The sequence below is a fragment of the Primulina huaijiensis genome, chromosome 11 (assembly GCF_012295235.1).
Source record: "Primulina huaijiensis isolate GDHJ02 chromosome 11, ASM1229523v2, whole genome shotgun sequence".
Classification (NCBI taxonomy): Eukaryota; Viridiplantae; Streptophyta; class Magnoliopsida; order Lamiales; family Gesneriaceae; genus Primulina; species Primulina huaijiensis.
Genome location: NC_133316.1, coordinates 20,149,877 through 20,171,558, shown reverse-complemented (window position 1 = coordinate 20,171,558; position 21,682 = coordinate 20,149,877). Strand labels below are relative to the sequence as shown.

At 33.1% G+C, this 21,682-nt stretch overlaps 2 protein-coding genes across 6 annotated transcripts in view; one reads left to right on the top strand and one right to left on the bottom strand.

Annotated features, from left to right (window-relative positions):
* The window catches only part of LOC140988733 (E3 ubiquitin-protein ligase BRE1-like 1), a 20,431-nt gene extending 12,334 nt beyond the window's left edge, over positions 1–8,097 (bottom strand). Inside the window, exons 1-13 of the mRNA XM_073457789.1 lie at positions 7,957–8,097; positions 7,491–7,623; positions 6,698–6,859; positions 5,598–5,685; positions 4,861–5,085; positions 4,539–4,700; positions 2,922–3,115; positions 2,759–2,842; positions 2,552–2,671; positions 2,275–2,461; positions 2,014–2,174; positions 1,867–1,938; positions 1,432–1,508 (exon numbers count right to left, since the gene is read on the bottom strand). Of these exons, the coding sequence (XP_073313890.1) occupies positions 1,432–1,508; positions 1,867–1,938; positions 2,014–2,174; positions 2,275–2,461; positions 2,552–2,671; positions 2,759–2,842; positions 2,922–3,115; positions 4,539–4,700; positions 4,861–5,085; positions 5,598–5,685; positions 6,698–6,859; positions 7,491–7,601 (1,643 nt within the window). The 5' untranslated portion in view covers positions 7,602–7,623; positions 7,957–8,097. The remainder of the gene's footprint in view (positions 1–1,431; positions 1,509–1,866; positions 1,939–2,013; positions 2,175–2,274; positions 2,462–2,551; positions 2,672–2,758; positions 2,843–2,921; positions 3,116–4,538; positions 4,701–4,860; positions 5,086–5,597; positions 5,686–6,697; positions 6,860–7,490; positions 7,624–7,956) is intronic.
* A 5,237-nt stretch (positions 8,098–13,334) lies between these two features.
* On the top strand, positions 13,335–17,353 carry LOC140988765 (uncharacterized). 5 transcript variants are annotated; one of them, XM_073457830.1, is made up of 7 exons: positions 13,387–13,554; positions 13,649–13,693; positions 14,161–14,213; positions 14,768–14,859; positions 14,933–15,191; positions 16,957–17,101; positions 17,225–17,353. In XM_073457830.1, exons 4-7 carry the CDS (start codon positions 14,776–14,778, stop codon positions 17,241–17,243), a joined length of 507 nt encoding a protein of 168 aa, XP_073313931.1. In that variant the 5' UTR covers positions 13,387–13,554; positions 13,649–13,693; positions 14,161–14,213; positions 14,768–14,775; the 3' UTR covers positions 17,244–17,353. The 5 variants fall into 5 exon arrangements, with proteins under 5 accessions (XP_073313929.1, XP_073313928.1, XP_073313931.1 ...); XM_073457829.1 differs by having other exon boundaries at positions 13,414–13,554; positions 13,646–13,693; XM_073457828.1 differs by lacking the exon at positions 14,161–14,213 and having other exon boundaries at positions 13,335–13,554.
* Positions 17,354–21,682: the final 4,329 nt, after the last annotated feature.

Below are 21,682 nucleotides of genomic sequence, written 5' to 3'. Positions count from 1 at the left end.
CTTGTATGTGTGTCAAATCATTTTCGAAAAATGCTATATTATGTATTATAAAATCTCGATCGATGTACGATATGTTCTTCTGGTCTCGACGTTCTTTGAATCTGCTGAGTCCTCTCATAATTCTGATAAGTACTGTTTGATGAATCTGATTTTGTAATACACTGTTATGATTCGAGTTGGATATGGAACGACGATTGTAAATTCTGTTATGGCCCCCATCAGTGGGTATAAAACTGTGTTATGGCCCCCATCAGTGGGTATAAAACTGTGTTTTGGCCTCACCCCTTAGAGGACTAACATATGGGGGACAATTTGACCATGGATGACGAGATGAATAACAGTGTTCCGTTTGTTCTGATCTGATCTGTTCTGATAAGTTATGTTTCACCCTTCGAGTCTGATTCGGTTAATGTTTGATATGATAAGTTTTGAAAGTCTGTTAAAAGATGTTTTAAAATTATCTTTATATGTATTTGTGGTAATCGATCGGCCCCTACTTACTGAGTGTTTACCAAAGCACTCACCCCTTACATCACTCCCCAGATAAAAATGAAGAACAATGGAGCGAGGAGGAACATGAGACGTTCTGGGGCTGGTGATCGCACCAAAAGATCTAGACTCAAGACTTTGTATTTATTTCGCTTCCGCAATCTTGATGTATTTTTATTCTATTGTCAAAGTAAAGACAATGTTTTATTTATGAAAAAGACTGGTTTTTTTCGGCATTTCGATACGAGGCTTAATTGTTTTCAAGTAACTGTTAAACAATGTCGGATGTCACCGACGCCTCGGTCTCGGGGCGTGACAACATTGGTAACACTACATGTACCAGTCAAAAACCACAGCCAGCTGACTGCAAAAAATTGGAAACGGTGCATATTTCCATCAACACAATTAGAGACACATAAGAAGGGGGAACCACTCACAAACCAGTAAAATCATGAATTGCCTGTCAACTGACTCTACCCTATTACCATGAAGCATGTCATTGTATGTTAGTCATATGGGATTAGTCAAAACCCAATATGTTAACAGATTAACTCATCAGGCACTGAACTTCCTCCCAGATTTTTCACAAGATTTGCATGATTAACATTCAAATGAATATGCTTCTTTGACTGACACAATCATTCCTCAGAGTTTAGATAACATCACTGTTCGCACCTCCAAAAAAGGGAAGGTGGGGGGGGGGGGGGGTGTATTTCACTTAGCAGGAACTCACAAACTGTTGCATGAAATAAGTTTATAAGTTGGCTTGCCACAGTTCGATAATAACACACCTGGTCACACCATGACAAAGATCTATTTTTAAATAAGTCGGCAGACATTGCCAAGTATTTTGAATAACGACAGTCCTCCCAGCAGTGAATTAAGAAGATCTGAGCATATTCCAATTAAAGTCGCTTAAAAATAGCACTGAGGAATGCTAACCTTGAATCAGTTGACTCGTTTCCATACATTTCCACAAAAAGCTTCAAGTCCAACTCACTTATCTCTAAATCATGGATCTGAACCAAGAACAAATAAATTTAGAAGTTTTTAATCCATCTCTTCAATTTTTAAACTAATCCGAGGATATTATCAGACCTCGCAGACGGAGCCCTACTGAGTTTGCACCATTTCAAGATATATGCCACATTATATACAAGACAGTAAGTAAAAGGTTAATTGAGCTCTAAATGCATTATTACTAAAGCATGGTAGCATAAAAATATTCACCAGAAAACAAAATACAAGTCCAGGATGATACATAAATTCCTTTTTTAACTTTATTCCAAGACTAAGTGTCGTTAGTCAAATTGATCCAATGCAACAATATTTATCTCTCCTCCTTATGCTTATTCAACAAAAAGTAACAACTCATACCACAGCTTTCAACTTCTGTATTTCAGTATTTCGTTGAGCTGATCTAGCAGTACAACTTTCCAAATCCTTAACCTGCATATATTTATGGAAAAGCAATATTGGAAATACTTGGGGAAGAAAAGGCCAGCCCAAAAGGTGATAGTTTACCTTGCGATCAAGCATAATTGTAAGGGATTGAACATTAGCTCGCAAACGATGAACATCTGAAGCAGCCTCCTTATGTTTAATTAACTGATTCTGCATGTTCCCCATTTTCTCGGGAAACGAAGAAACCAATTCTTTAAATGATGCAATGACTTCTTTCCTACCTAAATATTTTTAAAACAATAATAATAACAATTTGGCACATAACTTGCAGCGAAGAAGTGAAAGGACGCACTGAGTAAGGATAAAATCAACTTCATATACCAGGTTCTTTTAATGCATCTTCCAGCTTGGTCTCCATTTCAGTTTTCCCTTTGATGCATCTCTGTATCTCTGTTTCCATGTCATTTATTCTGGAATCAGCCATGGCTGACGATTGATGAAGAACATCAATCAATTCACTTTTCATGTGATTCTCCCTTTCACGCCCGAAAACAGTATCTTTCTCAACCTTGATTTGAAAGGGAGAATCAGTACATCTACTAAAAACTCTGGACTTGCTAAAAAGGAAGGTCAAATGAAACCATCAACCAATTACAACCTGAAGTTTCTCATAGAGAGCCTGATATTGCACTACATCATCCTTGGCCTTTGCCAGTTTATCTTTCAGTAAGAGATATGCTTGGGATGAGCAAATAAACTTCAAATTCTTTGGATTGCTCTGTCAAATGTTTCATTTAAAATGAAAATTATTATCTAAGTGAGAAGAAAAACCAGAAAAAAAAAAAGGAGAAACTATAATAATGACCTGCAAAATTGACAACTGCCTCAATATATCCAACCGATCTTCATGGAGCCGCTTGAGATTGTGCAGACGAGACGAAGATTGATCCTTGTCGAGAAAATAAACTTAATCAGTCACGTACCCCAGAAATGTAATTATCATAAGATATCAAAATGCAAGTAACTACCAACAGTTCCTTCAATGTGGATTCCATGTCATGCAAATCTCTTTGTTTGTCCCTCACTCTCTCGCTAGTGGGCTGTTTATTTCCTCGATTCAGGACTGGGGAAAACGTTTCTTTTGCCACATCTCTTTCAGCTTTTAGGATTGCCAGTTTACGGTTATTTTCTCCCAAGTCAGCAATTGTACTTTCTAGCTCTCCTTAAGACAGAAATCAAATAAAAAATCTCAATGGCTTGTACATATTACAAACTATCATGATAATTAATTGAGAGTATACTTCAGATGTACGAAAAAATTGAGGGCACCAGAAAAAATATACTAGCAGACAAGAACCAAATAATAACATTATAAACAGGAGACTGAATATGCAACCACATTCCACTGGCAACCACAGAAAAACAAAAGAGAAAATAAATTTGGGAAAGAGGATATACATAAATCACTCATAAGGGACACAAATGAGAAAGGCCCAAGACCCTCATTTACGCAAGAGTCTCCCATGGTACTTGTGCTATAGTTTTCATTATCATGGCAAGACCTGAGCAGCTCCCATGTCGCTTTTACATGTATCTCTCTTTGCATACGCGTGCTACTATATCAGAGTGTTAGCAAGATGGTAAGGTTTATGCTTCAACCACTAGAAGACCGCCAAGCAGAATTAGACCCTGGTACCAGGTCACTTGATGATGTGATTTGTAGTTTCAAAGGGATGCTCAGATTCACAAATAAACCTCAGAGATGGAGGCAACCTGGGAATTGTTATAAAATATTCATGGCAAATAGATGATCTTTTTTCCCTTGTTTTTGTAGTATTTCTTATTACATTTATCAACAGAAATTAAGCCTAACCAAATAGGGACAAAACAAAGATTACTTGGCGCCTATAAGCTATAACATTTAGATGATAACTAATGTGTGATCAAGTAAGCAAAGGCATTATACTGGATTAAATTAGCCATGATGAACAATACACCATATTCGAAGAAGAGTTTTTTGCAATCAAATCAAAACCTGGCACTTTTTTGGTACATGGGAGTTGGGAATGGAATAAAGATACGAGTACATGACCGGGAAAGTAGAACAGAGCCTCCAAAATAACAGAAAATGATGAACCAATATTGAAAATTAAAAAAAAAGGGAGAAGAAATGAGAAAGGGAAACATAAGTAAATTCATCCAATCAACCTCTTGCTTTTCATAGGGGACAACATTTCAGTCACTGGTTAAATATTTCAAAGCCAAAGAGAATTAGCATCTGACTAACTTGTCATATATGGTCAATATGTTCATGTATACAAGTCACGGATTTTTGAAAATCTTTTGTTTCTAAATTATTGATAAACATTATTGATGATATCATCAAATCACAAACTACAGCAAAATTACCGAACTCTTAAAGCTACTTAAGGGTTAATATTGTGAGCTACAAAAGAAAGAAATCATACTATCCATGACATAGACCTGGACCATAGAAGGCATCTACAGCTTATGCATGAGCCAAGGACATTGAAAAGCAACCTGAAGTGAGCGGACATCAATATTAAAGTATAAAACATTTCATTGATAACAATCATACAGAAATAAATACATTTAAAAAAAAGATGAAAACAAAAAAGAAATACCTCTCAAACGGTTCAGATCAGATTTATTCATTGCCTCATTGTCTCGGAGCTTCTGCAATTCACCAGCTAACGATTTGTGTTTCACGTGAAGATTGAGGACTTCAATTCGCAAATTTTTAACTTTTGCATGAGAATTACTTGGCACATGCTTCTGACGAAGTCCTAAAATGCATGGGGAGAGAAAAAAGATGTGTGAGAGAGAGATGAAGGCAAGAAATACCAACAAAGGAACAGGAAATCATAATTTATTAAGAAAAACCAGATTTAAAGCTGATAAGAAACTTGGTCATTGACTTTAACAACTTAATTCATATAATCTCACCACTAGATGAAATTGCCCCAAAAGATGCAGCATACAACCAAGTCTTCAAACCACTTAGGTCATCCAAAGTAGCTACTAAATTGCAAAGTATGCTCTTAGCCTTTTCACCATCTGTTTGTCTATCTACTTCCATTGGCTTCGTAATTGTAGTGGTTGAGCAACTCTCAGTCGCACCTGTTTCCAGGAGCCGACTTAGAAATGCATCTTCTGATGGGGAATCACCATCTAACAAGCCATTAATATAATTTTATTAGCAAATGAAATTTCAGGCAACAACAGTTGAAATGAATATCCAAGCAACCACAGTTCATGTATCAATAAATATAATTCAGGCTGTCAAATATAAAAAAAGATGTAATACACAACTTGTTATTATGTCGATACAGCAATGAAAAAGGTTCAACAGCAAATAAAACAACCCATTGGCTAGTGTTTTTACAACTATGCTCTGAAAAGAACATAGCAGAAGATTGTAACAGAGATCTAAAAGTTAAGTCTAAGACCGTTACAAACATAACCTGGAAAAAATACAGAACAAACAACAGATATTTGAATGCAAATTGCTGCTGCAGTCTTTTCCCACTTCGCACTCTCATTTAGAGAGCCATAACAAAAACTATTCACTAATTTTCAGTTATCAAATTTCTTTACAACAGCATATCCAAAAATGGGGTTACAAGGTGCAGCGGGAGGAAGAACAAAGAAAGAGTTTCTCGTTAACAAGAGGCTTCACTCACCTTCAATAGTATTTTTTACTTCAAAACCTTGTCTGTGTTTCATTAAGACCTTTGTACCTTTAGAGCGTGATTCCATATCACCAAGCAGCTGGCAAAGAAGGGAAACAATTTTAGCACCGATATGTCGAAAATATTGAGTATATGCCAAATGATATTATGATATAAAGACATTTCTGCTCCCTAAATATTGGTTACATTGCTCATGATAATTTTACAAATGCCACTTTTTCCAGGATTATTTATGTTTCATAGGAAATCAGACTTTAAATAGATTGAGCTTGTCCCTTGGTAAAAAAATCGAGATGGATAAAAGACCTCTTCTACCAGTATTATCTGCTTCACTGTCGACCCTAAGTCCCTATTTTATTTTACCTACTGACCAACCATACACCCAGTGATAAAGGTGTCATGAGTCTTGTCCTTCCACTGCAGCCAACCGCTAATAAATTTGTCACTCATTATACAAAAGATGCCTAAGAACCCATGACAAGTAGATCCATGATTTCAAAGAAAAGAAAAATCATATGCCACCAAAATTTCATGCCCAACTTTCAATTTTGAAATGAGGTAAATGACAGGAAATCTACACCACTGAAACATAGCAAGCAGTGAGAGAGAAGGGGAGTTTAATTTGATGAAGTTCCATTCAACCCCCACCCTTCCCTGCTTCAACTTATATGTGATGATTGATATCAGGCCAACAGCAGCAAGGAAGAGAGTAAAGCAATTATGTTTCTGGACTTGAATGCCTTTATTTGGTTTTTTTCTTCCTTTAATTAATTTTTCGATCCATAGTTAAGTCCATGTTTGTAATACAACCTGTTTCTGACAATAATATGACAAGATGCTTAACAATCTCTCTTGATGTTGGAATGAACAGCGATCAAAGAGAGCGAAAAGAATCAAGAAAATAAGAGAACCAGATTTCCTTCCCCAAGCCCATTTCCTGATTTTTGTTTTTGGTGCGTTAAACAGTTTTGAGTAAGTGTAACAAATAAAAATAACAGCGGTTATTAAAATACAAATGCCAGTTCAAAATCAGCAGTAATCAATCTATGTAAGGTAATTTTATATGGAAACCAGTAACATCGACGATATACCTCTTCCCACGAATTATTGACCACATCTAATGTCTTCTCATAAGACTTTTGTTTGTCTTTTAACAGGCCCAATCTGTCTGCAAGACCGGTAATCTCATCTTTTTGAGTTTCCAACTTCTGGATGAGTTTCTGATTTTGAAATTTAAGCACTGCCACATCGAGCTACAGCATTGGAAAATAAAAATTGAAAGGTCCTTCGCCAATAAAGAGATAAAATATCAAAATAAAAGTCCAAACGGGACTTGATTATGCTGTAAAAAATACAGCCAACAGAGAGATCATGATCAATTCACAAATGACCACCATGTTGTACATAAGTTCCTGCTAAATTCTCCTTCCATTAAGCAGAATTGTTACCTGAGAAAGTTAACCATCCCCCATAAGTCGAGAAAATCTAACTTAGCTACAATGACTTAATAATCATGTATCCATCAAGAATGGGTAAATATTCAGTGACAATACATGACAAGATAAGTTTGAACTAAGTTGGTCCAGTACAACAAACAAATCCACAACGTGTTAAACCATAAATCGCACTCATGAAATCAGAATTCATAAACATAAGCTCATAAAACTTTTTAAATTTCAGCATCGCTAAAATTTTCAAATTATTGACACGCAGGAACCCAACAAAGGATAAAAACCAATCCAAAATCACAAGCCGAATCAGACAACCACCAAATATCCCTCAGGTCAGTAACCCACTACTCAAAATCGAACAATAATCTGGAAAACCCAATTCAACATATCGTAGTTTTGAATAATGAAGAAAAGATAAAAGACAATTTTGCACCTTTTTTTCCTCGGATAAGGGCACAAATGTGTGTTTCTTGGCGGAAGCCGCAGTGGGTGATATGGAGCTAAAGTGACGTCGTTTTCTGTCAGCTTCACCCGTGCTCCCCATTCGAAACCCACCACTCAAAACCCTAGAATCATCGATTTCACATTCCCCCACATGAATGAAAAACACAATTCGTACAAGCAGCACGGAAATCTAACATAACGCACGCTAAAAACAAGCCCCAATACAAAAAGACTAATCCTTTTCACACAGCATAAATTGAATACTCGGATTCCGGAAACCACTACAGAAACAACAACAAAAAAAATTACTTTTCTTCGATAGAAACACAAAATTCAAGACACTAATTTGGGTCAAACGAAACAACAGAAGGTTGATTATGTAAATAAACTAAAGTGGAAGAAGAAAGTTTGAAAAATCAAACACTCGAACTTGAAGCTCTGAAAACAAAAGGTACTGTGGGAGGGAAGAGGATTATTTCATCCTACTCCGGCCGTGTGTCATTTCTTTTTGGGTTTGGGATTTTGTGTTCGAGCATGATCTTCAAAAAATAAAGACTTTGGTCCGTGCTGACGGTAATTTTGTGCCGTACTGGAGATAACTCATCTCAAGAGCTCGACAACTATTTTATTATAGTTGATGGATATGTCTGTAAAACTGTTTTTTAAAACACCAACTTTTCTTTTTTAAAATTTAATATTTTTACCATTTATTTATATAATTTTTATTATTAAGTTTTAGACTAATTAACTTTTAGTGTCATATTCTATTTCAATAATTATATATTAATAATGTATTAAAACTTTAATACAATTTTTTTTACTAAACATTAAGTCGTAAGATTGATTTTTGTTTTTTACCTTTCTTTTTATTTATTATTCTAATTCGTATTTCGAAATTGTAGTACAGTCTCTCATTATTTCTTATAATTATATTTTGATACGCATTTAAATATAAATCAAATGAATTATAAAAAATATTGTGTACAACAATACATTAAAGATTTCTTAATATCCAATATGTGTTTGGATGCTTTTTTATTGCTTTTAATTAAGCTGAAATTAGATCTTTTCAAAAAGTCTAAATTTGTAGCTTTTCTTTGGATTTTGCAGCTTTTTGCTTAAACTGTTTTTTATATAAAAATATTTAAAAAGAGCATTTACAATTTTATAAGTGTTTGGATGGGTTTTTAAGTTTTTTAAAAGCATTTAATTAAGATGAAATTAGATCTTTGAAAACCCAAATTTGGAGCTTTTTAAAGCTTCTCTTTAATTAATAACTTAATCCTCTTTAATTACTAACTTAATCCACCAAAAACAACTTTCTCTATTAATTAATTAATAACCTAAAAAGTGATTCTATCTATTTATTCAAACACAAAAATAACAATTTTTTACTAAAAAACACTTTTAAAAGCCAATTTAAAAATCATTTTTTTTAACAAAGATTTTCTAAATACAAACGGGGCCTGAAGCTTCTCCATTAATTATATATTAAAAAAATGATTTTTCTATTTATCCAAATACAAAAATAACACAACTTTTAATTAAAAAAAAATACTTCTACAAACCAACTTAAAGAGGAATTTTTTAAAGCAAAAAGTTTTAAAATCCAAACGCAGCCTTGATGACTTCTTGATTACTCTAAAACGTAGTCACGGTACATAATTAATTTTTTGTATTTGTTGTGTTATTCTTGAAACTTGATGTGTAAGTAGACAAATATTTCGAAGAGGATAACAAGTGAATTTGGAAATCTTAAAATTTGGTGATCAATGCGATATAATTTATTAATGGTTGTTTGATAACCTTAAGCTCTGGGTTTGCTGCTCATTAATTTCAGTAATTATGAATATTTAATCACAAGTTATTTTACATATATTGTCTTAGTCTCGAAATTTATGAAACTCGATTTGTCTATATACAAATAGTTATGATGGTTAAAGACCAAATGTTAAATTCTTTAGAAAAACATGTTGCATGACATGATTTTGTTGTGGATGTTTTTTTATATTATGTCTGTTATGTGAGTTACAACTTGGTTCAAGCAGATCAAATTGTTGCATGTAAGTCACCTCTTATTTCTTTATGGTAAACGTGCTGCATGATTGGATTCTGATTTGTTATTCTATTTAGACTTTAGTTATGTATGTCATGTGAGTCACATATCTTGCTTTCCGTGGGTCAATATACTGCATGTGAGGATGCAAGTGAGCCAGGTAGTCTCTTTTAAACAAACACTATAAAAAAGCGATTGGATTAGTGACGGTTATAGGACAAAAACCGTCGCCTTTGACGACGTTTATATTTAAGTCTGTCACCATATTAGACGACTGTATGAGTGTGCAAAATTTTGGTTAAACCGAATTATTTAGAAAAATCAGTTCGGTTAATTCGGAAGTTCGGTTTTGAAATTTTAAAAAATCGGTTAATTCGGTTCGGTTTCGGTTTTAATTTGAAAAATTCGGTTAAACCGAATTAGTATATATATTAATTTAAATTGTATATGGACATTAAAAATACATTAGAAAGAAACTCAACTTTTCATGCATTAGAAGGAAGCTCATTCATCCAATGATTTTATTCTCAATATTTTTATTCGTTATTGATATTTTTTGTTCAATGTTTCTAGTTATTTATAAGTTCTTCATTATTTTCTTTTTTTATGTGTTAAAATTCACATATTTTAAAAAATATGTAACCGAAATAACTGATTTGAAAATCGGTTCGGTTAATTCGATTTCTACGAATATTTTGATTGGTTCGGTTATTCGAAAATTAAATCAGTTATAGATCAATTTGGTTCGGTCGGTAACCGAATAGATCGAGTGAGGAAATTTACCCGTTGCTATTGGCGACGGGTATAATAAAAGCCCATTGCAACATGTGGCAACGGATTTAGTAGACCGTCGCTATGAGCGACGGGTTTTTAACCGTCGCCAATAGCGACAGTTGTGAACAAACCGTCGTACATCAAGATCTGCGACGGTTTTTCAACATCTGTCGCTATTCGCGACGGTTATAATCAAAACCGTCGCTATAGCGACTGTTTTGATCAAACTTCGCCGATCCAAACACCGTCGCGATTAGCGACAGCGTTACTGAAAACCGTTGCTAATGGCGACGGTTTTTTCAAAAATCGTCGCTATGATTGTTTATATGTACCCAGCGTTTGCTAACATTTTCTTCAGCGATTTTCGCCTTTCTTCTCTTGTAGTAGCGAAACTCTATCAATTTTTTCGTAATTTCGGTTTTTTTTACTTTGTACTAACATTTTTTCGTATTAATTTCGTAGATTTGCTCGTCGGTGTGATCTTCCAGCTTTACGTGGATCTGCATATCTTCACGTACGTCAGATTTTTAAAGCGTTTTCTTTATAGAATATTTAATTTTAATTTTTGCGTAGTATTTTATTTATGGATTTTAGCGTAGTAGATTATTTATTTTGTAAATCATTCGTGAGTTTTTTTAACTAGATAATTAAGTTAAGTTGATTAAAAACTGTGTCGATTCATTAAGCTACTTTTTTTCCAAAAACCGACACTTAATATAGCGACAGTTTTTTCAAAATCGTCGCTCTGTCGCTAAGTTAACTTAAGCCGTCGCTGAAATTAGCGACGGTCTGCATATAACCGTCGCTTAAATTAGCGACGGTCTGTTTCAACAAAACCGTTGCTACTGTGGCGACAGTTATTGAGAAACCGTCGTAATAGAAGGCGACGCGACCTTTTGTTACGGACCATCAAACCGTCGCCTTATCCTTTAGACGACGGTTAAAACCGTCGCTAACCCTTTTTTTTGTAATGAAAGTTTTTATTCAGAAATTAAAAATAATAGAATAAGCTCATTTAGAAAGACAACTATTTTTTTAACAAATCTAATATCTGTATAAATTATTCCATGCGATTCGAGTGAGAAAATCCGGGTCTTAACAAAAGGACTAATTATAAGTGCTTAATAATTATTTAATTAGAATATTTATATTTTTTTAGATTTATTAATTATAATATATTATTGCCTACATTGAACCAAAATATTAGCTCCGTCTCGTCCATATTGTTAATTTTTTATATGTAGTTTTTGTGTGTTACATGATGATCACCTTTGGATCATCCAAGTCCCAAGCAAAATTTACGTAAAATTCTTACATGTTAGCACTCTATTTTTCCGTGCAGGCAGATGTGTGTGTGTTATAATAGAGTGCCAATACGAGGGATTATTTCACATGCACGGGCAATGAACGGCCCGGATCACTCCACATGAGTGATCCGGGCCCACCTCCATGTAAAAAAAAATGACTCTGAAAAATCCGAGCCCACTGCCCGCAGGGGTAGGGTCGACTTACCCAATAGGAGCCTGGATATGTTTTTTTTAAAAAAAAAATGAAATATGATTTCCATAGAATTTTTATAACTGACGTGATATGTAATCAAATACCGCAAATGAATAATTATATATGAACATATTTTATTTGTTTTGCTCTCAACTCATTATATAATTTGTTGATCTAATAATTTACAAAAAATAGAAGTTCTTTTAATTATTGCATTATAACCCAACCCTTTATTTTTTTTTACAGTCACAACCCTTTAATTTTACTTTTAGTCCAAGCTCATAATTTATTAACATGCTCTTACTTAATTTAAAATTGGGAAAATGTTTTTTTTGTCCAATAATTTTATCGTTTTTGGGTTTTAATGCACTAACTTTTTAATTTTTGATTCCAATCCATGATCTTTTATTTTTCGCTGTTTTGGTCTATTTTCTATTTGAGTGGCCAATTTCCGCCGGAAAAAGATGACTAGGTGATAGTCGGAGCTTATGTGGTTTGAAAATTGGAGATCTCTTGATATATTTTTTTTCCACGTAATGTCCTAGTCATTTTTCCCATAATTTTTATGGTATTTACATGGCCAACTCATTCAAGGAAAGAGAGAAAAAGGACAAGTCATTCCTCTCCATATCTCCCAATACCCAATAATTCATGTATGTCTGTGTGCATTTGAACGGAAATTTATCTTTTTTCGCAAGTTTTAACCAAATCAATGTCATTATTGATCCATTTAAAACAATCGTGTTCAACATTTGTGGAAGCCCTCGTAGGTTGTTTAACACCTTCATGTTCACCTACCTCCTTAAACTGATCTAAAGCTCATTCATTAAATAAACTAATATACACTTGTAATATTTTTTATATTTTGTTTATATATTTAAATGATGATCAAAATATAATTATAAGGAATAATGATGGAATACACTGTAATTTTGATATGAATTACAAAAATAAATAGAAAAAAGAAAGATAAAAAAATTATGAATTGAACCTCTAACTTAATTCTTATTTAGGAAAACAAGACTCTATCTGTTAAGCTACATGTGACTTGTATTAAAGTTTTAAGACTTTATAATATATATAATTATTAAAACAGACCATGACATCAAAATTTAGTTACTCTAAATATATCAAACTTAATAATATAATAATATAGAAGTATAGATCGTATAAATATCACATACAAAACAAAGAAAGAATTTCACTAAAAAATATTATATTGTGAACTTTTTCAAGATTTTAATTAAGTAAAATGTCAAAAATTTTAATATTTATTTTATACAACATAAGTTTAATTATTTTATCTCTTTTGTAAAATAAACTTAATTATTTGCTATCTTACGGTAATTGCTGAATTGAAGCAGATCGAGTGAATTTGTTAGTGTAAATCGGATCTATCCGAAATACCGGATAGGGTGTCCGAAAAATCGATTACTATTCATTTTTTTAAAAAAGAAAAGATTGGGCTTAATCTTGATTTTAGAGCGGCCCAAAGTTTGTTCTAATGAGTGAAACCCAATTATGGCAACTCAATTCTTAAACGTGAAACCCTTCTTCCTTCTCTCGTTCGCCGACGGTGGAACTGGAAGCCATCGTTGCGTCGCTGGTTCAAGAACGTTCGAGTCCCATCTCTCCCTCTCTAGTTGGAGTCGCAGCAAGCCAACAACGTCCCTGTCCCCTGGTTCAAGTCGAAGCAAGCCAATCACTAGTCAAGCAATTTCCGGTAAAGTCGGAGGCATATTTTTTTTAAAAAAAACCAGATTCTAAAGTAAAACCTTGGAAGTTGAATATTATGCTATGCCCGTCTGTTCCAGCAGTTGAGGCATTTATTAGGATTCACGACAAAGGCCTAATTTATCAAGGTAATTTCACAGTGCTTATTCAAATGTTTGAAGACATTATGCAATAACTGCTACAAGCCTTTTTATATTTTGAAAAGAAGATACTGGAAATTATTTGATCATCTGTGCAGTTTGCTTTTGTTAAAGGAAATTAAGAGCTAACATATTACCTCATATCATGTCTGCTTGTATAATATCTATGCATATTTTCCAGTTAGTTGTTGATTACAGGAGAAACCTATTGATTTTCTTCTTACTATATTTTAGAATTGGTATTTTTGTTTATAATTTACTCAGTTTATGCTAGATGGGTTTGGACTCCTGTAGGCAAAAACCTATGTTGTGAGTTGGAGTGAGATCAATTGCCCTTCTTTGCTGCATTATTGAAATGTTCGTAACTGTATGGATTGACATTGAATGGATTTAAAATTTTGTCATTTTGTGTTTCATACCCTGTATTATATGTGATAACAAATATTTTGTTGCAGGTTCTTACATGGTCAATTGGTCCCCTAATTTACAAACGGAAGTTTCTGATTTGGTATGCAAGTGCCAGTCTCATGAAATGTTTTGGTTTCTGCTGTTAAGTGATACCTTGATGTTCAAAGCTGTCCTCTTTTCTTGTCTATGCTTGTTCTCTCATTATTTCTGCTGTTAAGTGATGCCAGTCTCATGAAATGTAAGATTTTTTTTTTTTTTTTTAAAAAGACTACTACCCGAACCAAAGAAGTGTCGGGTTCGAGTAGTAAAATACTGTCCAAACCAGAGTCCGGACGGATTCGGGTAGTAAAAACACTACCCGACAAAATTGGGTACCCAACCGAAAAAACCCCACCCGTGCCCGCCCCTAAATTGAAGAATATTGTGTTTTTGGTGTAATTTGAATTTTTATTATAAAGTTTTTTAATCACGCGGTTTATTAGTAGAAGAAACGAAAAAAGAACCATTTATGGACCATAATTAAATTCGAGAAGCCCTAGCAATTTTATAGACTCGCTGAAATCCTCGAAGATAAAGAAAGTGTTGATTTTGGTGATTTAGTTAGGTAATTGACAACGGATTGATGAATAATATCGGTGAATTACTGATATTCAGGACGCATAATGGACGAAGCAATGAAGCAGTTCCAACAGGGACTTGCAGAAGTTGAAATTGAAGCTGAAAATCTTCTATTGGCGCGTCATGAGGTACTTGGAAATTACATAATGCATATAGTTTTTCAGAGAAAAAGGCTTATTTTATGAATACTGGTGGTTGCAGTTGGTTGAGATTGATAGAGTGAGAAATGGTAATAGGGAAGCCTTAACGGCGCTAAGAAAGAGGGCTAGAACGTCAAAGGCCAGTGTTCCTCTGCCTTTCGAGTCGATAATGAGGGATATCGAATCAAAGCCACTGATTAAAGAGGTATGTGCAACCTGTGGTGATCACAATTCGAGGGAAAAGACATGGTTTATGTTCCCCGGAACTGATGTATTTACCACAGTGCCATTTCACGCCGCTCATACCATTTTAGAAACAGGTAGTTGTGGAGCCTTTTGGCAATGAATTATTTTTATAATAGTTTCGTGTTTTTGGAGTGAATTATTTCATCTTTTAAGATCGATCTCAATTTATTCTACAAAGTTGTTTTTATGTTTTCCACGGTATGGATTTGTCAAACTAAGGAATGTGAGTTACCCAGATTCGGGAGATTAGAGCTTTTGTTTATCTAACAGAATTTCTCCTTGCTTAAAACATTAGAACAGAAGTAAAATACAATTAAAGCCTTAAAAATTTGCCTACTACCTACCGAACTGAATGGGGTTTTTTTGTCTTCACCTCCCCTGTACTTGATGTATTTGACGCTTACCTCCTTTTCATGTTATAATTTTTGCACTCGATGAGGGAATTGTCAAATAAACAATGTACAGAGGAGGTCAATGCAAATGACCCGTGCTGAATGGAAAACAACTGGCTGAGTGGAACATGAATGAATGGCATGATCGACTGAATGGTTCTTGCTCGTTTTCAGGCAACGCACATTGGAGATTTTTTCTAGTAGATGGTACTTCCGTAGTCGGCAGTAGCAGCGTTTCCTTCGGCATATGATTGATGGAGGGAATAAGTTAGAGAAGTATGGAAGAAGAGAGAGTTGTGTGGCATTGTGCAGGGATTTTCTTGTGGACATCGGAAAGACCTGCACTGCTTCTCCCTCTTGGATGCTCATATCGTCAATGACAAAGAGGAATAGAACCTAGTGGTAGGGCAGTGGTGAGGAGATAGAGCAGGGGGGAGGGAGAATAGGACTTGACTGGTGACTGGGAAAAAAAGAAGATTTTGGGTCAAAACAATTGGGCTGCCATTCAATCAGGGTAATCTTGGCAAAAATAAGAGGAATTCTAAACGGGGGTTAACTTACAAAAGAAAAGTAAAAGAGGTTAAGAATCAAGAAATTTCTTTGTTAGGCTCATTACGTAACTATACCTAGTAATTCTCTCATGAAATTTGAGCACCGAACATGTTTACATCAAAATCTGACCTGGAAACAATAAGATGACATTTGCTGATCCGAGGGTTATGTTAGGATTTGCTTCTTCTAGGGAGCTGACCTCTTGGAGAAATCAGAAGAAGAGGCTTCAAGTAAAATTGGATAAACTAGAAAGACATGATCACTTAAAATGAAACAGCAACATTGGCCTCATAATCGGTGAAAAATGGAAAAAGGTTCGAATAGATTACTGGAATAATATTGAGGGTGAACAATCATCATTAGGACAATTATGATCCATGGAACAAAGCCTGATGTATTGCATACTGAATAATACCATCTAAATGACTAAATTTTCGAATTTTTTCTTAGCACTTGACTGTGTGAAGTGTTTTCATTCTAACACTTGGGGATAAAGGAAGGGAAGATAACTTGTGATAGTAGTTTGTGTTGCGGTTTGTTGGAAAAGCTTATTATGTGCTGCAGGAATCCTGGGGACATAAGGAGATAAAGCTGCCATGACAAAAGAATAATTTTAATCGAAAGATATTTTAATAAAATATGATGTCCCAGTTTCGATAGGCTTTACACATATACTATATGAGCGTAACTTAGTACTTCCTTTTCTTGACCATCTATTTTATCGCCAAGTCTTGAAGGAAAGTATGTTCATGCTGGATGTGGTGTTTCTAAGCATGACATTTAACATATTAGTACTTGATTCTCATCTTTATTGGCTGTGATTTTCGACATTACTTCAGTGCTAATTGGTGTTCTTGTTCTTCTTCCTCACTCTGATGGTTTCAATATTTTGTAGATCAAGCTCGCCTTGATTATGAATCTAAGAAACTTCAAAGCTATGTGAAAGAGAAATCCTTCTTAATTTCAGAAAAAGGTGTTCTGTCCGATAAAATCAGTCCAGGTGTGTTGAGATCTCTAGTGACCTTGTCTGACAAGCCGAAGTAAGTTTTACTCTAAAGATTAAGTTTTACTCAGTAGCAAATCTTTAGCATCTCATCAGATGTTAACATCTTTGTCTCAATGTGAATAAATTATGGTTACTTTTTTTGGTTGTTTTGATCCAGGATCATAGAGAAAGATTGATCCATTGCAGTTGTTCTATGGACTTGAATTTTCCTGATTGGGTATGTCGATTAAATCTAAACGTCCATCTGCCCCTTTTTCTTCTGTTGTTTATTCTTGAACCAAGGAAATTGAGTAAGCTTAAATCTGTCCCCCTCAGGACATGATAGAGTAAATACTGTATAACATATGAATGTTTGCAATGTTATCGACCATTACACTCACAAATTAAATCAACAATACTGATTACATAATAAATTTATAAAACATGTGCTCGAGATTTATTTATTTATTTTTTTTTACGATGATGATAAAAATAGGAACGTTATTAGAAATTAAATAATAAATAAATAAATAAATAAACTCAAGGTATGTGCATTATTGCATTTTTCCATAATTTTTGGCGAGTTTTGATGTGAAATTGGCATTAACCGTTGCACGTGTCTAGCACGGAGGATGAAACTCTAAAATCAATTTTTTTTTTAATTATAAGTGATATTTTATGATATAAATTTAATAATAAATAATATTAATTGATAGACATAATAATATGAAATGAAATTTTAATAAGAATAATTAATTATATTGAAGTGAGAGAATAAATTTGAATCATAGAATATGTTTTTACCTTGATTTTTCGTTCAAAGGTAAAAGGAATATTTTTGTAATACGTTCGAAAAATAATGCCAAAGTTAAAACAAGTTTGGCCAATTTCATATTATGGTTTATGTTACATAATTTCCAGACCCTATATTTAAGATGTTTTAATAACTTACAATCTATTATATCTTTTGAAATTAATTTTTTTAAAGAATTTGAATAAATTTAGTTGTGGATATTAAATCTTCGTTAAACAAGGCAAACAAGGGAGATTAGTATGTGAGAAGAGAAATCCTGAGAAAATTTGCTTCGAACAATTTTTGGATATGAGAATAAAAATTGAAGTTATTTTGGTAGTTTTAAATAAAGCTAAGACAATATGAGATCGCCTTCTACCTGACCTGACTTATGAAAAATTTTATTTTTATTCCAAAATTACTACTTTTGATAAATTAGTATTTTTGATTTTAGATATGGATACCCTCACGAATATAAATTTGTTCTAACTTAGTAATTTGTAGTTGTGTTGCTATTTTTAAAAGGTCTAATGGGACAATAATAGTTGCTTTTTTTTTTAAAAATTATCGAATGCCTGCCAACATCTTCTTATCAGCTACTAAATATCTGATAAGATTTTTTAATTATTACAAAGGATTTTAGTTCACAATAATTAATATGATATATGGGATATAATAAAATAATTGTTATTTAATTCATTTCATTGAAATTATTTTAATTTTTTAAAGTCATATTTAATTTATTTTAAGGGAGAAAAATTATAAAAAAAAAAAAGAAAGATAAGACCACAAAATCTTTGTAAACCTTTTTTGTAGCCTAAACAATAGGTCAATCTATATTATACTAAAAGTAGCTTTATCGGGTTTTTTTTATAAAATATTCGATCGATCATCTCACTTGAAAATAAAAAATATCTAAGTATATTAATATTTTTTTATTTTACAATAATTATCTTATAAAAATATATCAAAAATAAAACTTTCGCTATAACATAGACTCGTCTCAGACAACATCGCTATCATCGTCTCTCCCTTGAAGAACACCGCAACATCAAAATTAATAATGCTCTTCTCAGTGGACAATTAGGGCTAGGGCTAACAACCTCGTGTCAATCATATAGGCATGCCACGTATGTGTAGGCTGTGAGTCAACATCCACCATTTTCCGCCACAAAAACTCTATTGGTTGAATTAAGAACCTCAACCAACAAATGGAAAAGAGGGAGGAGATGAATCTTTTAGAATAAAAGAACCCGAATCCGACCCGTTTGGGGAGTATAAAAAATGGGTCTAGGGACAGATACCAATAACAAATTTTGGACGTGTAAGTATATTTTTATATATACTTTTATAATAATAGGACAAAATACATTTAACAAATTTTATATCTTCTTTATGTTTATACGAGATTGTTTTATAATATTTGGTAACGAGAAAGAATTTCAAAAATAATGTTTCGATTAATTAATTTGATTTAGTTAATTTTGCAATGAGAGTCTTGATTTGAATTATTTTGTTTATTTTTTATACTAAGAGTATTATTTTTTATCGTGAATATATGTAGAGTTTACATGTCTCATAGATAAAAATTTGTGAGATCGTCTCACAAAAGACTTACTCTTAAAAATTAGACATATCAAAATAAAGTATACATATAATTTGTTGACCGATCTAATAGGTCCAGCACATTAAACTTTGGATATTGGTAAGTTGGATATATTTTTTAAGTTCTAACGAGTCCAATACAGTACATGTCTTTAAAAATTTTTAACGGGTCGGGTCTCGGGTCCTTGTGAAGCCGCCCTATTGTCATTCTTAAATATGAAAAAACATACCTATATTATCTTAGAAATAGGATCTAATGGAATATTTATTAAATGATCAATGAATCTATATACAATTTTCCTTCTATTATATTTATTCTTTACCTCAAATATTCGTTTTATGTATGAAAACATAAATTAATATTTTGGGAAATTGAATTTCGGTGATATATGTATTTTTTTTTATATAGTTTTGATCATTTATGTTATCAACTTTAATTTCAATTTTAGTCATGTATTTTTCAATTTTAACATCTTTTTAGTGAGAATGTTGATTTGACACTATACATATCATCGCACCACTGACATCATGGCATAAAAAAAGACTTTTTTTAAAAAAAAGAAAAAGACAATGGACTAAAATTTAAATTTGACACACACGTATCAAAAACCACAAAGATTCAAACATGTATATGTGATCCTTACCAAAAGTGTAATTTTCATCAATATTTTGACATATTACGTTATAGGAAGAACTTGTTATAATAGTCGTATATGTGAGAAATCTACATGGTTTATTTCGAAAGCGAAAAACCTATTATTGAGATAGATTCATAAATACTTTCAATGAATCTGGAAAAGTCATCAGCTTTAGATACTATGAATATTTCACATTCTTTTGAAGAAAAAGTCGAGCTAGCTAGCCTTAAGTTCTCGATCAAACAGGCCAAGCCATTGTAATGGGACACAGACAAAATCCTTGTAAAAATAAACCTTTAGTCTCTCGATGTTGTAAAACATCGTTAATTAATTACAAAACATTAATTAATTAATATTTTGAAAAAGAAACGTGTTCTTTTAACATTCCACCAAGTTGCTCTAAATAATGAGATTTTGATCATATACTGTGGCTGAAAATACAGCACCTAGTGATGTGCATTTTTATACAAGATGGTCAGTCGATCATCCGATGGACCTCACACATTGAAAAATTGTCAGACGAAACGAAATGATCAACTGATCATCTCGTGTATTGGACTTGACCCGAATTTATTCAAAACAGATTAATATATAAAAGTACGTAGTCAATTGCGACTATTAAAGCTAAATACTAAATATATTTTAGCAATATTTCACGTATTTGTATATATTTTCAACATATACAGATAAAGATATTGAATATATTATATTAAAAATAATCATATCGTAAGTCAATAATGAAACTCATTTAATTAAAGTGTATATTTGTAAAGGATGAGAATAACCAATCTGTGTATCTTCTTCTAAAAATACTCATGCTACAAATACAATTTGCACTACTTCTACAATTTATCGTGATTTTCATTAGAAATATTGTTAACATGCATGCGTTAGATATTAATCCCGCACTAAATTAAACTTTACAAAATTTAAATTCACACACCAATTATAAAGTTCCAACTAAATTATATTAAGTTTAATACATGTCATGATAAAACATTGATATCTATTACGCGAAACACCAAAATTAGGATAACCCCTAAGCTAGTAATATTTTCTTCTCATGCATTAAAATTTTTTACGGTATCACAAAAACTTTTGTGAGACGATCTCACGAATCAATTTTTCGAGACAAATATCATATTTGGGTCATCCATGAAAAATATAATTTTTATGCTAAAAATATTACTTACTATTGTAAATATAAGCAGAATTGATTCATCTCACGAACAAAGATCTATGATATCGTCTCACAAAAGACCTACTAGTTGTATATTTACATGAGCATATATCTTAAACGGTTACATTGGCGTGCTTCCTTGATTGAATTAGCACATAACATCTTTGAGAAGCTTATACCTACGGGTGGCAGGCCGAGGCGAAGTGATTTTTCCGGCGGCGGCCTTCTCCGTGGAGACAGTAGTCCCGCCCTCGTGGCGCACGTGTTGCTTGATTTTATCGCCGGAATAGGGCGACCGCACTTCATTGGCATGTCCGGATTTATAACTTGTTGAAGATGAAGAGTTTGCACTCCTTGGTGATGAATTCTTTTGCTCATATTGGCACCAATCGCACACTTCAATAGGACCCGCTACTTCAC